The following is a 17,591-nucleotide window of genomic DNA, read 5'->3' as shown; positions in this document are numbered from 1 at the left end:
ACCCTCTGGGAGTATGGTGGACCTACAGCACAACTCAAGGCATTGGTTGGATGTTTTATTCCATTGCTATACACACATGGATTTGCACAGGTGTAAGCTGGACACACCCACGGCACACAATCAGGCTGATCAGACAGTTCTGGGTAGCTGAAGACAGTGAAAGGATATATTTGCATGTCTACTATTTACATCCTTGCTTCATTCCAGCTAGTTAGATGTGCAACCACTGACTAACTATAGCTAGGGGAATAGCTCTAGTCTAGCAATAGATACTGTTGTTTTGGCTATATGGCATCATTGAATAATATTACCAATGGTTAGTTAGGTTGCTAGGATATATCAGTCAGCTAACCATTTGTGACCGACTGGCTTGATTCTGTCTTATGTAGCAAAATTTGAAATTGTGTTTTCTACATTGGTTAAAAGTAGAGACTCAGAGCTAGAAAATGGTATATCATACACTACAGTTGAGGAACAATGGGGAAGTAATTCTGCTTTGAAAGTTGATAAACTTGTAACCCCACTTTTGAGAAAATGGCCCTTGAATGTTTTGGTGCACCTACTGGAGAGCTCTTCTTTGTCTACACCCCCATTCAGCATCGTTCACACTCTCTTAAGCCTTAGCCCCACCCATCTCTTTAAGGATTCACATGTGAGGCCATGTGCTAAACAGAGTGAGGATGGTAGTGCACTAAACAACCAAAGATGTCAAGACTAAAGGCTTGTTTATACTACAGCTATGTCTGTAGACAGTTGTCGCAGTGACATCATGAGCATTCTATTGTCGTCCGACATCAAACTTGTCGGAGACTGAATCAAGCTAGTCGTCTTGACTTCTTTCGTATCTCATTCTCGTTGGCACCAAAAGTTTAAAAAAGCGTTGATAGGGGACAGAATGCGGTCGGACCATCATATAATAGGCATATACATTACTCTTACTGAATTTCCACGTGGGCGAGGATATTGGAAATTTAATCAAAGCCTATTGGATGATAATTTATTTATAATTAGAACAAAGGAATTTATAACTGACTTTTTCCAACATAACATAGGTACAGCGAATCCCCTTATTGTATGGGACACCTTTAAATGTGCCTTTAGAGGCCATGTAATTCAGTACTCATCTCGAAAACAAAAGCAATTTAGGTCAAAAGAGTTTATACTAAGAAAGGAAATAGAAAGTCTAACAGAACAGATAGATGGCAATAAAAACTGTAACATAGAGGCTCAGAATAAATTAGAGGAAAAACAAAAAGAAATGGAGAAACTTATTCAAGAAAGATCAAGTGTAATATATTATAAACATAAAGCAAACTGGATGGAATATGGGGAAAAATGCACAAAATTCTTTTTTAATCTTCAACATTGGAATGCTACCAAAAATAACTTAATGAAACTGGTTACAATTGACGGAGTCACCCATAATTGATAATGTCAAATTAACAGCCACACAGAAAGACTCATGTGAAGGTGAAATTACAGAGGAGGAACTTCTGGATGCAATTAAAGACTTTAAGTCTGGGAAAACTCCAGGGTTGGATGGCATACCAGTCGAGGTATACCAAACCTTTTTTGATATACTAAGAGGACCGTTATTAGCATGTTTTAACCACTCCTATGTAAATGGTAGATTATCTGACACTCAAGAAGAAGGTCTGATCTCATTATTACTGAAACAGGATACAAGTGGAAAATATAAAGATCCAGTCCATTTACAAAATTGGAGGCCCCTTACACTTCAGTGTTGTGATGCAAAAATTCTAGCAAAATGTATAGCGCATAGAATTACAAAGGTATTGTAGGATATTATTAATTATAATCAGACAGGTTTTTTACATGGAAGATACATTGGAGATAATATAAGGCAAGTATTGGAAACAATAGAACACTATGGAAAATATGGGAAACCAGGCCTGCTATTCATAGCAGACTTCGAAAAGGCATTTGATAAAGTTCGACTGGGGTTTATATATACATTTCAATTTTGGAGAATCTCTTATAAAATGGGTCAAAATCATAATAATAATAATAATAATATGCCATTTAGCAGACGCTTTTATCCAAAGCGACTTACAGTCATGCGTGCATACATTATTTTTTTTTGTGTATTGGTGGTCCCGGGGATCGAACCCACTACCTTGGCGTTACAAGCGCCGTGCTCTACCAGCTGAGCTACAGAAGATCATGTATAGTAACCCTAGGTGTCAAATTTTAAATAATGGCTATTTCTCAGAAAGTTTTAAACTGTCAAGAGGAGTGAAACAAGGTTGTCCACTATCGGCATATCTATTTATTGTGGCCATCAAGATGTTAGCTATTAAAATCAGATCCAATAATAATATCAGAGGATTAGAAATCCAGGGCTTAAAAACAAAGGTGTCATTGTACGCTGATGATTCATGTTTTCTTTTAAATCCACAACTAGAATCCCTCCACAGCCTCATAGAGGATCTAGATACATTTTCTAACCTCTCTGGATTACAACCAAATTATGACAAATGTACTATATTACGTATTAGATCACTAAAAAATAAAAATTTTACATTACCATGTAGTTTACCAATAAAATGGTCTGATGGTGATGTGGATATACTCGGAATACATATCCCAAAGGAAATAAATGATCTCACTTCAATAAATTTTAATAGAAAGTTAGCAAAAATAGATAAGATCTTACTACCATGGAAAGGAAAATACCTGTCAATTTGTGGAAAAATCACCCTGATTAACTCTTTAGTATTATCCCAGTTTACCTATTTGCTTATGGTCTTGCCTACGCTTAGCGAACAGTTTTTTAAATTATATGAGAAAAAAATATTTTATTAATTTATAATTTTATTTGGAACGGCAAGCCAGACAAAATTAAAAGGGCATTTTTATATAATGAATATGAATTCGGAGGACGGAAATTACTAAATATTAAAGCATTAGACCTATCACTAAAAGCTTCAGTCATACAAAAGTTATACTTAAATCCGAACTGGTTCTCAAGCAAATTAGTAAGATTGTCTCACCCAATGTTCAAGAAAGGCCTTTTTCCCTTTATTCAGATTACAACAACTCATTTGCAGTTATTTGAAAAGGAAATCATCTCCCAAATATCACTATTTCTAAAACAAGCCATAGAAAGTTGGTTGCAATTTCAATTGAATCCTCCAGAAACGACAGAACAAATAATGCAACAAATATTGTGGTTAAATTCAAATATACTAATTGACAAAAAACCTTTATTTTTTGACAGAATGTTTAAAAAAGGTATAATCTTCGTAAATGATATCATCGGTAGGACTGGTGGAGTTATGTCGCACATGCAGCTAACAAAAACATATGGAAATGTCTGCTCTACCCAAAATTACAACCAAATAATTGCAGCCTTACCGCAAAAGTGGAAGAGGAAAGTGGAAGGGGGAGAAAGTAAGGAACATGTCTGTCGGCCTTGCATTAAAGAACATAATTGGTTAAGGAAAACTGTGATAAATAAAAAAGTATATCAGTTTCACTTAAGGACCAAAGGATTGACAGCCGTCCCATATAGATTGCAAAATAGTTGGGAAGAGATTTTTGACGTACCGATCCCATGGCATAGTGTTTATGAACTGACACGCAAAAACGACACCGGATTCAAAAAATTAGAATCTTTCAATTTAAATTATTATATAAAATTCTTGCTACCAATAGAATGTTATTTATATGGGGGATACAATCTTCCCAGCTCTGCAGATTTTGCTGTGAAGAGACAGAATCATTAGATCATTTGTTTTGGTTCTGTCCATTTGTAGCTTGTTTTTGGACACAGGTCCAGGAATGGCTAAAGGATTGCAATATTTACCTGGAGCTAACCTTGCAGATAGCATTACTGGGTGATCTGAAAAGTCATAGTCAATCGATCAATAATATAATAATACTTTTAGTAAAAATGTTTATTTTTAATTCACAATCTGTAGAAGCAATGAGAATAGAAAGGTTCAGAACTTTTGTAAAACATCACAGTACAGGTGAAATATATATGGCAAATAGAAATCCTATATGGATGGTGTTAAGAGATAGATGGGAGGTATTGAATAGAGTTGAAGGATGGGACTAATAACAAATAACAACAAATAATAACAAAGATAGCTAATAATGTAAGCATACTGTGTCCATAATAAGTATATAGGTTGTATGTTGGGAGCTTTTGGGAAAGAGCACAGTTAGAAAGATATGGCATATAGAAGTAAACCGGATGGACATCATGAAAATGATCGGAGAGGTTGAGAGTAGAAGAAGTTCAGGAGCCAAACAAATTAAATAAAAAATATATATAATAAAATTATTGTGTCCATAAGGTGTAGATAGTAAGTATAGACCGGAAGTAGAGGCCTGGGCATTGTTGTTCACTAATTAACTCCAAGTAGGGAAAGGATGGCGGGGTTGAAAAGTAATAAAGGGGAGTATATATATATAAAAAACATGGGGGATTGGAAGTGATGCAGACATTTACATTGATAGAAGATACAATCTATCTGCAATATTAAGCTGATCCATTTCATGACGCTCCAGATGGACAGGTATTGTTCTGACGTTGCTTCCAGAACCAGTTTGGAACTCGCTAGTCAGTGTTGCAACCGAGGACAGAAGATTTTTACGCGCTTCAGCACTCGGCGGTCCCGTTCTGTGAGCTTGTGTGGCCTACCACTTCGCAGCTGAGCTGTTTTTGCTCCTAGACGTTTCCACTTTACAATAACAGCACTTACAGTTAACCCGGGCAGCTCTAGCAGGGCAGAAATTTACAATTTGAGAACTGACTTGTTGGAAAGGTGGCATCCTATGACGGTACCACATTGAAAGTCACTGAGCTCTTCAGTACGGGCCATTCTACTGCCAATGTTTGTCTATGGAAATTGCATGGCTGTGTGCTAGATTTTTTACACCTGTCAGCAACGGGTGTGGCTGAAATAGCCGAATCCACTAATTTGAAGGGGTGTCCACATACTTTTGTATATATAGTGTATATTGAACTATATTGACTTGTATGGACAGGCTGGCTTTGAATGAATAGGCTTAACCCACAAAAGTAGTTGTGAAGCAATGGGTCTATTGGCCATGAAGTTTAAGTCAGTACACACTATAACTTATGGAGAAATCTTACTTTATCTTGGCACTGTGGATTCATAGATTCATAGAATGGAGTTAGAAGGGTGAACTCCTACTTTGAAAGGACAGGAAGTGTTGACTGTGCACTTAACCAATGACAGGCATTCCACATTTAACCCCACCCACATCGAAATATCAAGTCGTTTTTTTGGTTTTATATGCAAAAACGAATAAATAAGCCGTTTTCACGTTCCCAATTTGCTCCATTTTAACTCTAGAAAAAAAACTTATCAAAACGTACACGGACCGTTATCTTACCTCAGGAATCTTGACATAATGTTGTCCACGACATAGGCCGCCCTAACAACATAGACACCTAAATGTTCTGTGAATTTTCCAGATCAACATTAATTCCTGCGCTTTGGCTGTTGTTCAATCGCTTGCAATATCACACCCGCTCTTTATCACTTGACTGTCATTCATAAAATCCTTTCCTGAATCAGCTGATGTTGCATGATAATTTCCCCACGTAACTAAACAGCTAGACATAAAATGTGCATCAAACAACTATTATGCATAATTATTGAAGAACCCCATTAATGACAGTATCGATTTTTGTTTGATTCATCTTGTTAAAGTTACTCTTTCTATTAGAAGATTTAAATTTTGCAATCCATACATTATTTTGGATATGTGTGCCCATGAAAACTGTTTTCACACTGTACATAGGGAGATACGAAATGTTACTAGGTTACAGTGCACTTCTGAGATCTCCATACAATATTCAGGAATTTTACAGGATCAAGTTCAATGTGTAATTCATTTGTTAAATGCTTAGTATATGATATAACGACAAACAGCAGTATCATAAATGTAAGGAAAGGAAGGTAGTGTTTTATGTCACACGATTTTTGCCAAATCTGTGAAGACTCCAAGCATGAGAAAGGGTTTAAACATAGGTTTTGATTCATTATATTGAATGTTCCACCTTTATATCTTAATGTATTCATGTGAAAAAAAGAGGCAAATTATTATTAATGACTTTGTAACATCTCCAAACAGTTGTGCACTACAATAAATTCTCACTGGTACTGTAGTTTCTAGAAAGACCCATAAGGCCCATGCTGAACATCAGTTCTGCCAAACATATTGTGCATATCCAAGGCATTTCCACAATGAAAGATGGTGAATCCCACTAAGAGAGAGGAGCATAAATGAATGAAAAGAGCACGTCTGATGATGAATGCAAACTATTCTTATGACTGGGGTCAGAGTACTACAGAGGAGTAGCAAACTCTCCCCAGAGCTTTGGATAGGAGTGATGCAGGGTTCAAAGCTCTATCTATCCAGTATCCTTGTATACAGCTGGCTCTCCTTGATGTTAGTTTTAACTGATTACCCCCTGACTGCAGAGAATCTCTTTGGTAGGGGAAAAGTTTGCGCGCTTTTGATGATTGGCCAAGGCATTTGTTTGTTTGTGTAGCGCCGGTGTCTTTGTGGGCTGTTGTCTGTGTTGCTTGTGAAGAAAGCTAGCCGGCTGATGCTCAGTCACCTCGAGACTCCGATCAATACGTGTTCTGGCGTGGCCGCATGACTCAGACCCACCTCATCAGACGGCCGCTCAATCAGCAGCCAATAGCAGCCAATCCCCTGGCGGCTATCTTTGAAGCGCCTTGTTGAGTCCTCTGGAGTCTCCCGTGATCTTGATTGTTCCATACCGCCCACTCACTGCCAGCCCAGCTCCTTTTAACTAACAAGTAGCCTCCCTCCCACTCACCAAGGCCAATTTGCCTGTATTCTCGTCCTCTATTCTGCCTTATTTTGTATTAATGGATCAATTCAGACACTCCGTTTGGAACGGCATACTGAGTGTGGAATGAGATGCTTAATGCAATTAATAGAACGTTTGGGATGATTTCTGGCACACTGGACACCATGATCTGGGTTTTAGTTGTAAGCACCAGACAACATCGAAACAATAAGCTTCATTCAATGCCGCCGAGGCTCGTCACATGAAAGGTGTCCCAAAGGTCAGGGAACCAGTTTGTGGAACGTTAGCCGAAGTGACGTTAACGTGAATATAATTAGGATGTGACGTTGGTTTGTTAACCGACTAGCGGACGAAACCATGGGTACAGTAATGAACGTTGACACCGTCGGGCTGAGTAGAGCAATGTTGTTCCTTGTTTTCACAAATGACCCTTGGTGACCTTTTACGAAGGCAGAGTGGCAGACAATGATGGTTCATGGCTCGTCTCCTTCACTCTTCCTCCCTCCACCCTCACTCTAACCCCCTCCCCCCAGACTCCACAACGAGGGGCGCATGCTGGACATCTTCCAACGTCTCAGCGCGGCGGAGGGATCCTTCTTCGTCCCCCGGGACCTGGAGGTGTCCAATCAGGAACTAGACTACATCATCCAGAAGGCCGAGCAGTGGAGGGGCTTCAATGGAGAGAGACGCAAGGTGAGCCAACTAGCCCGCTTAACGGCCCTAAACCCTGAACCCAACCAAACTGGGCTGGCTCAGATATTTTCTTTCCACATGATCCTTTTCAGCACGGTTCCATGAACTATGGTGGATGCCTAACCAGGCCAGCTCAGCTCAGCTTGGTGGTGTAAGAAGGCCTTTCTCTGGACCCCTCTACTGTAGCCATACTCCCTGCTCTCTGCTGTCCTCAAGTCCTAAGTGTTTCATTGGATTAATGGTTGTTTATTTACTGAGAGGATGAGCAGAATGGCCCTGTTGATACTAATCCATTAGATCGCTCCATCTAACAGGCAGAGAAATTGTGGTTGGTTGTCTGTAACCGTGGGTCATGCCCGCTAGGGTCTAGGACCAAGGGTATATATTCTGTTGGTGAGCTGATTAGTTAGTGAGGGACTTAGAAGTGTGGTCAAGATGGACTCCAGTTAATGTCCATTACTAGCTTTAATTCGGACACTTTATTAACGAAGATATTAAGTTCTAAGAAGATACATAGAATACGCTTATTTTATATCATTACATTTTCTTTAGTTACATTTCAGAAAGCCAAGGAATTCATCTCAAAGGTCTTTAGCTTCATTCTAATTAGTACAAGATAATTACCAAAACAGAAACTCAGCTAGCGGGCTGCCTGATTAGTCTGTGGAAACCAATTTCCAAAGATATTTCATTAAAGAAAGACTACTCAATCAACACACACACATGCATGCACACACACACACACACACACACACACACACACACACCACTGCAACAGGCATTTGGTTAATGTGAACTTAGCATGGACAAGTCGATGTCAGAAGGTTGTGGGTGCAGGAAATTCCAACGTTCCAATGAAATTATTCTCATCTGAGGAAAGCTGTCATCTTCTGACAGGCACTATGGGTGATGACACAGCGATGACACTGTATTAGCATGTAACCACGGCGGTGGGGAATCTATGCATAGTGATTGAAAATGTGACTTCTGCAGATAAGAAAATAGAACATAGTGATCCAACCCCATTTAATTTATTCTGTACAATTTGTTAGTGGCATACATCTCTTATTAACTTTCCTGCTCTCTCTCTCAAGTTCATACACTCCCAAACGGCTACAGCTTGTACTGTACTGCAGCCTCCCTGTAAAGCCTCCCAAACTATTTAGTGACTTTCTGATGAGATATTATAATACCTGTCAACCGAGGCGAGTGTAAGTGAAAGATAATTGCCACCTCGTCCGATAAATGCAAAGATTTTGTTCAGATGTTTTGTGGTAGCGTTCCATTTTCATATAGACTGTTGATTTTACCACAAATCAATTAAACCACAAATAAATCTAGCAATGTGCCTGTTTCACTTTTAGACATACCAAGTTAACTAAGTATCTGTGCCATTCCAAGTTAACTAAGGATCTGTGCCATACCAAGTTAATTAAGTATCTGTGCCATACCAAGTTAAGTAAGTATCTGTGCCATACCAAGTTAATTAAGTATCTGTGCCATACCAAGTTAAGTAAGTATCTGTGCCATACCAAGTTAATTAAGTATCTGTGCCATACCAAGTTAAGTAAGTATCTGTGCCATACCAAGTTAATTAAGTATCTGTGCCATACCAAGTTAAGTAAGTATCTGTGCCATACCAAGTTAATTAAGTATCTGTGCCATACCAAGTTAAGTAAGTATCTGTGCCATACCAAGTTAATTAAGTATCTGTGCCATACCAAGTTAAGTAAGTATCTGTGCCATACCAAGTTAAGTAAGTATCTGTGCCATACCAAGTTAATTAAGTATCTGTGCCATACCAAGTTAAGTAAGTATCTGTGCCATACCAAGTTAATTAAGTATCTGTGCCATACCAAGTTAAGTAAGTATCTGTGCCATACCAAGTTAAGTAAGTATCTGTGCCATACCAAGTTAAGTAAGTATCTGTGCCATACCAAGTTAATTAAGTATCTGTGCCATACCAAGTTAAGTAAGTATCTGTGCCATACCAAGTTAAGTAAGTATCTGTGCCATACCAAGTTAAGTAAGTATCTGTGCCATACCAAGTTAAGTAAGTATCTGTGCCATACCAAGTTAAGTAAGTATATGTGCCATACCAAGTTAACAACACTCTTAGAAAAAAGGGTTCCAAAAGGGTTATTCAGCTATCCCCATAGGAGAACACTTTTTGGTTCCAGGTAAAACCAGTTTTGGTACCAGGTAGAACCATTTTTGGTTCCATGTAGAACCCTTTCCATGTAGAACCCTTTCCACAGAATCCAAAACGGTTATACTTGGAACCAAAAGGGATCTACCTGGAACCAATAAGGGTTTTTCAAAGGGTTCTCCTATGGGGACAGCCAAATAACTCTTAAGTTCTAGATAGCACTTTTTTTTCTAAGAGTGTAAGTATCTGTGCCATACCAAGTCAACAAGAGTCTCTTGTGTTCTGTTTAGGTGTGAGATCTTCCTATAGACCCATTGCCTCACAACAACTTTTGTGGGTTAAGCCTATTCATTCAAAGCCAGTATGTCCATGCAAGTCAATATAGTTCAATATACACTATATATACAAAAGTATGTGGACACCTCTTCAAATTAGTGGATTTGGCTATTTCAGCCACACCGTTGCTGACAGGTGTATAAAATCGAGCACACCGACATGCAATCTCCATAGACAAACATTGTCAGTAGAATGGCCTTACTGAAGAGCTCAGTGACTTTCAACGTGGCACCATCATAAGATGCCACCTTTCCAACAAGTCAGTTCATCAATTGTCTGCCCTGCTAGAGCTGCCACGGTCAACTGTAAGTGCTGTTATTGTAAAGTGGAAACGTCTAGGATCAACAATGGCTCAGCTGCAAAGTGGTAGGCCACACAAGCGCACAGATTGGGACCGCCGAGTGCTGAAGCGCGTAAAAATTGTCTGTCCTCGGTTGCAACACTCACTAGCGAGTTCCAAACTGCCTCTGGAAGCAATGTCAGCACAATAACTGTTCGTCGGGAGCTTCATGAAATGGGTTTCCATGGCCGAGCAGCCACACACAAGCCTAAGATCACCATGCGCAATGCCAAGCGTCAGCTGGAGTGGTGTAAAGCTTGCCGCCATTGGACTCTGGAGCAGTGGAAACGCGTTCTCTGGAGTGATGAATCACGCTTCACCATCTGGCAGTCCGACGGACAAATCTGGATTTGGCGGATGCCAGGAGAACTCTACCTGCCCGAATGCATTATGCCAACTGTAAAGCTTGGTGGAGGAGGAATAATGGTCTGGGGCTGTTTTTTATGGTTTGGGCTAGGCCCCTTAGTTTCAGTGAAGGGAAATCTTAACGCTACAGCATACAATTACATTCTAGATGCTTCCAACTTTGTGGCAACAGTTTGGGGAAGGCCCTTTCCTGTTTCAGCATGGCAATGCCCCCATGCACAAAGCGAGGTCCATACAGAAATGGTTTGTCGAGATTGACCTCAACCCAATCGAACACCTTTGGGATGAATTGGAACGCCGACTACGAGCCAGGCCTAATTGCCCAACATCAGTGCCCAACCTCACTAATGCTCTTGTGGCTGAATGGAATCAAGTCCCCGCAGCAATGTTTCAACGTCTAGTGGAAAGCCTTCCCAGAAGAGTGGAGGCTGTTATAGCAGCAAAGAAGGGACCAACTATATTAATACCCATGATTTTGGAAGGAGATGTTTGACGAGCAGGTGTCCACATATTTTTGGTCATGTAGTGTAGTTCATTAATCGTTGTCTTCAGCATGAGATGGAGCTAATGTGAAGGTGAGACTATACTCATTTTTACATTTACATTTTAGTCATTTAGCAGACGCTCTTATCCAGAGCGACTTACAGTTAGTTTTTTTTTCATTTTTTTTTTCATACCCCCCGTGGGAATCGAACCCACAACCCTGGCGTTGCAAACGCCATGCTCTACCAACTGAGCTACATCCCTGCCGGTCATTCCCTCCCCTACCTTGGACGACGCTGGGCCAATTGTGCGCCGCCACATGGGTCTCCCGGTCGCGACCGGCTATGACAGAGCCTGGATACCGTCCTCAAGCACCTCACTGAACATTACATGAGATACAACCTCAGTTAATGCAGTTGGTAAAGTAATACTAATTAGTTTGGCTTGTTTATTGGATAGAAATTGAGCCTCCCATTTTATGGAGACTTTGAGAGAAATTAGGGCCCAAAGTTTGTGATTTAAGAAAATGCTTAATTTAGCCTGATGGCCTCTCACAGTTGTCCTCCTACTATACGTTACTTCCATACGTTACGTAGATTTCCTCGCTGCACTGCAACAATTACAGCATACTTTATATTGTCCCTAATTTGGCTTTATTAAACTGATAAAATGCTAACGCATTAAACACATTTGCCAGCGTGATTAAAATGTAGGATTATTGCATTTTATGATTTTTACATTATTCAGGCTGGCGATTTTTCACAGAAATAAGATTGTCCGTGCCATTATTTCATCATTATTGGAGCAATTTCTCCTATGCAAAAAAAGGTCACTTTCCTAACTCAGCAAAGACATATCCTTATTAAACTAATTTGCCTACATGCAAATTTTTGTCATTTTTCCCTCGTTAACTATTTATCAGAGACAGGCAAAAAAATATATTCATGAAGGAGAGAGGGGAGCAGCCTGACAGAGCTGAAACTAATATTTTGCAACTCTAATGATTTTTTGCATCCTTAATTAGATAGAATAAGGTTGATATGATTAGGTCAGGATGTAGTGTTTTTCATTAAAAATACATTTCAGAAACAGTATTCCAAATGTGCCCTTGCAATTAAATAATGAATCCAACGAGTTTCTTATTACGGACCCAATTAATATGAGAGGGAAGGGCGTAATTTTAATAACAATGGGCCACGAGGCCTTCATTAGCCAAGAGAGGAGGGAAGAATGGATAAAGAAAGAGAGGAAAACAGAGATATTCACAGGTACAGTGATGGTTTGACGGGACAGTTTTCAGGGTCAAGCAAGGTGATGACAAAGGGTCAATGACTTGATCTGACCATTTATCTTTGCGAGTCCCCAGTCACAGTTCATGCTAGCAAGAATATCAAACTAAACAAAGACAGCCTCAAGGGCAGCCATATTTCATTTCCTCTCTGATAGAATGTGTGTTAAGTAAACGGTTGAACACTCACACTTAACACAGTTCAATCCAACACAAGGAAATGAGAGAGGTTAATGACAACGTTGACTAAATCCAGTGATAACCAATGACAACGTTGACTAAAACCAGTTTTCTCTCAGGGTGCAGTCTGCCATAACATGGGACGCGATCCTTCCTACCGTTTACTGTACATGTGACATTGTTTCCCTCCAGCGCTGAAACAATAAAAGAAGAATCCACATTCAATAACAAATCTGCAAATGGCCCTATTATTATCAAACTTGTAATTTTCACGATCATAAAACATAATCTAATTTTACTTTCTTACTTACCAATTAACTTTATATTACACCTCACTATTCTTCCAGGCCTTACAGTATACAATTGGTTCTATTGCTGGAAGCTTTGAATATGACTTAAAGGTGGTGGCATCAGATAAAAGCACCAACTGTTGAGCTGATGAGTGGGCCTACACTCATACCTGAGTTGGAATTTGATCTGAACACTTGAGGAGGAAGCAGTAGGATGAGTTTCCATTAAAGTCTTATCATCTAGCTGGTGTGAAAGATGATGGGTGATAGATACACCCACTCGCTGATTTCATCGCTTATGATCGATTAGATCATCTACATCTGCACCAACATGCACAAGATTCAAGATCCTTTCCTAGTTCTAGTTCTCCAGAGACGTTACAACAGAAGCCAGGCTAACTGCCTGCTGCATTAGTTAGTTAGCACACGGTTGTGGGAGTCTACTGCAACCAAAAACTCATAGTGGAGCTCAGTTGGTAATGAGCACATTAATTATGGAAAAGCACTGATGCAGATGGACCTAATTAATTGTCTGCCGTCACCCTCTTGATTACTGTACCTGGAAGGGAGGCGTTAATTTCGGTAATACTTAAGCAGGTACGCAAACTGTTTTGTCAGAGTGGGGGCCGTGACAGTGACTGAGGAGAGCCCTACCTCGCTAGAGTCATTGTCACCGTCGTTATTCACCAGAAGTTTCCGGGTGACATTGTGCTAATGGGAGTTGTCGTCTCAACGATGGCCCCGGAGATGTTTTTGCAACTGAACGGCGGTCGACAACATCGTGGCGGCGGCGTTTGTCTCCGTATGTCTAGGTAATGGGTTACCTTGGGCGAATTTGGGGAACACCCAAGGTGCTTTGCAAAACATGCTTGTGGGGGGTAAACCTGTTGAGGTTTGGATGGCACAGATTGGAGCTCTAATGATAACTGGGACTGTGCGTCTCGTTCTTTAATCATGTGGGAGGGGATGATGTGTGGTCTCCCTCCTAATCTATACTAGGTCCCTCATGTTACCACTTGACCAGATTTCAGCTTCACTCGACGTAACTTCTCACTCAACGTAACTTCTTACCCATTGGAATTACCATAACAGCCTTTTAAGTTGAGTTGAGCATTGAAATGGTTATTCTCTTTATCCTGTATCCCAGCCTCGTGCAAAGTTTTTAGCCAATCTGTTTTAGCCCTCTCAACAATGTCCTCTGCATTATCTACCTAAAAACAATACTGAAACCCCTCTCAGTCCATAGGACTCCAAAGCAGATGGTCAGAAGGTACGTGACATTGTTGATGTTCACCACACTATCTGAACCTTGTCATTTGGCTTCCTGATTCCTGCTCTTCACTTATGTACAGTAAAGTGAGACGTTATAGGGGCCCTCAGCGACGACCGCCTCCGCCGCTAAGGGAACAAGGCCATCACCCCAAAACAGTGGAGCGTTAGCCCATGACGAGAAGCCCAGGAACCGCTTGTCAGTGGAACAATGGCCCAGAGAGCCCCCCTACAGGAACCCAAAACAGGAACACAGGAAGTGGAGAGGAATTGATGTGTCACCGCGGTAATACAGGAGGGGTCATCTGGAGTCGATGGGGGTAGTGTTGGGGGCAGGGAGGGAGGGGGTTCACAGAGGGCAGCTCCCCCATCACCCCTCACCCCTCTCATCCCACACCCGAACCTGCCATAGAGTGGGGGCTGTGTGTGTGTGTGTGTGTGTGTGTGTGTGTGTGTGTGTGTGTGTGTGTCTGTCGCATTAGGTCCGAGAGTGGCTTCTTCAATTACAGGGGGCTATTAGTGGACAGTGCTGTGAGCCTCCGTGGCCCGGGGCTACAGCATCCAGCCAGGCAGGCACAGGGAACAGGAGCACAACCACTCCACTCGCCGCTGCATTAGAGTGCTCAATATGAGATGTGACTGCAAAGGGTACATGCCTGTGTTGGTGAAAAGGTCACAGACTTTGGGGGCCAGTAATGTGTGAAAGTGGTGCAGTCGCACAATGGTTAAAGAAAGAAAAAAATATATATAGAAGCACTCACTCAGCAACCTCCCCCCCATCTACTCACAAAACGCTGCAGCCCTGTCTCCATTTGTTAGTATCGCCGCGTTCACCCAGGGCAACTCTGTGATTCGCCGAAGATCCTCTGAAAAAGCGTCTGCTTTGCTTCGCTTTTGGAAATTGTAGGCCTTTGCCTAAAAAGAGATGCAGCCATTGTAATTGTATAACACCTCAAACTGAAGAATGGGCGGTCAGTTTGTTATGTGCCTCTCTGACACTGAACCGTCCCTGTGTTGGCTTTTTGTGCTCTCCATGTCTCCTCCCAGGCCCATAGAAACAGAGGCATCGGTAGAAAGTCTCGTGTTTGAACTCGTCCGTGTGAACGTTTAATTACTGGGAGTGTCAGCCTCTGCTTAATGTGTCCCTCACCATTAATCCAGGAAGAGGATATTATTATCTCTTCTCCTCCCTAAACCCTGGGCAGGCTTTTCTCTGGTAGTCTGAGATGGAGAGAGTAATAGAGAAGGAGAGAGAGAGGGAGAGAGGGAAAGAGAAGAAGAGAGAGAGACTTGTCAGATAAGCAGGAAGTAGGTCTGTATGGTTAGCAGCCCCCGTCACAAGACAGACAGATACAAACTTACACAAACACAGATTGTTTTCCAAAGTGGATGTTTTCTAGTTTGTGGTGTTTTTGCACTTGTATACAGTGGGTAAAAAAAGTATTTAGTCAGCCACCAATTGTGCAAGTTCTCCCACTTAAAAAGATGAGAGAGGCCTGTAATTTTCATCATAGGTACACGTCAACTATGACAGACAAAATGAGAAAAAAAATCCAGAAAATTTCTCAATACTTTGTTATATACCCTTTGTTGGCAATGACACAGGTCAAACGTTTTCTGTAAGTCTTCACAAGGTTTTCACACACTGTTGCTGGTATTTTGGCCCATTCCTCCATGCAGATCTCCTCTAGAGCAGTGATGTTTTGGGGCTGTCGCTGGGAAACACGGACTTTCAACTCCCTCCAAAGATTTTCTATGGGGTTGAGATCTGGAGACTGGCTAGGCCACTCCAGGACCTTGAAATGCTTCTTACGAAGCCACTCCTTCGTTGCCCGGGCGGTGTGTTTGGGATCATTGTCATGCTGAAAGACCCAGCCACGTTTCATCTTCAATGCCCATGCTGATGGAAGGAGGTTTTCACTCAAAATCTCATTCACTAGGTCCCCCCGTGTGGTTCTGGGATTTTTGCTCACCGTTCTTGTGATCATTTTGACCCCACGGGGTGAGATCTTGCATGGAGCCCCAGATCGAGGGAGATTATCAGTGGTCTTGTATGTCTTCCATTTCCTAATAATTGCTCCCACAGTAGATTTCTTCAAACCAAGCTGCTTACCTATTGCAGATTCAGTCTTCCCAGCCTGGTGCAGGTCTACAATTTTGTTTCTGGTGTCCTTTGACAGCTCTTTGGTCTTGGCCATAGTGGAGTTTGGAGTGTGACTGTTTGAGGTTGTGGACAGGTGTCTTTTATACTGATAACAAGTTCAAACAGGTGCCATTAATACAGGTAACGAGTGGAGGACAGAGGAGCCTCTTAAAGAAGAAGTTACAGGTCTGTGAGAGCCAGAAATCTTGCTTGTTTGTAGGTGACCAAATACTTATTTTCCACCATAATTTGCAAATAAATTCATTAAAAATCCTACAATGTGATTTTCTGGAATTTTTTCTCTCCATTTGTCTGTCATAGTTGACGTGTACCTATGATGAAAATTACAGGCCTCTCTCATCTTTTTAAGTGGGAGAACTTGCACAATTGGTGGCTGACTAAATACTTTTTTCCCCCACTGTATACCCTTTGTTGGCAATGACACATGTCAAACGTTTTCTGTAAGTCTTCACAAGGTTTTCACACACTGTTGCTGGTATTTTGGCCCATTCCTCCATGCAGATCTCCTCTAGAGCAGTGATGTTTTGGGGCTGTCGCTGGGCAACACAGACTTTCAATTCCCTCCAAAGATTTTCTATGGGGTTGAGATCTGGAGACTGGCTAGGCCACTCCAGGACCTTGAAATGCTTCTTACGAAGCCAATCCTTCGTTGCCCGGGCGGTGTGTTTGGGATCATTGTCATGCTGAAAGACCCAGCCACGTTTCATCTTCAATGCCCATGCTGATGGAAGGAGGTTTTCACTCAAAATCTCATGAGACATGGCCCCATTCATTCTTTCCTTTACACGGATCAGTCGTCCTGGTCCCTTTGCAGAAAAACAGCCCCAAAGCATGCTGTTTCCACCCCCATGCTTCACAGTAGGTATGGTGTTCTTTGGATGCAACTCAGCATTCTTTGTCCTCCAAACACGACGAGTTGAGTTTTTACCCAAAAGTTCTATTTTGGTTTCATCTGACCATATGACATTCTCCCAATCCTCTTCTGGATCATCCAAATGCACTCTAGCAAACTTCAGACGGGCCTGGACATGTACTGGCTTAAGCAGGGGGACACGTCTGGCACTGCAGGATTTGAGTCCCTGGCGCGTAGTGTGTTACTGATGGTAGGCTTTGTTACTTTGGTCCCAGCTCTCTGCAGGTCATTCACTAGGTCCCCCCGTGTGGTTCTGGGATTTTTGCTCACCGTTCT

The 17,591-nt window shown here is 41.4% G+C and overlaps 1 protein-coding gene across 1 annotated transcript in view; it reads left to right on the top strand.

The window, feature by feature from the left end:
* Nucleotides 1-17,591, top strand: part of LOC121568671 — a 117,720-nt gene that overhangs the window by 85,792 nt on the left and 14,337 nt on the right. The window contains exon 21 of the mRNA XM_041879076.2: nt 7,378-7,537. Coding sequence (XP_041735010.1) covers nt 7,378-7,537 — 160 coding nt within the window. The remainder of the gene's footprint in view (nt 1-7,377; nt 7,538-17,591) is intronic.

Source organism: Coregonus clupeaformis, chromosome 7 (assembly GCF_020615455.1).
Source record: "Coregonus clupeaformis isolate EN_2021a chromosome 7, ASM2061545v1, whole genome shotgun sequence".
In the NCBI taxonomy this organism is placed as follows: domain Eukaryota; kingdom Metazoa; phylum Chordata; class Actinopteri; order Salmoniformes; family Salmonidae; genus Coregonus; species Coregonus clupeaformis.
Note: the sequence above shows the minus strand (reverse complement) of the source record. Positions and strands in the feature narration are given on the sequence as shown.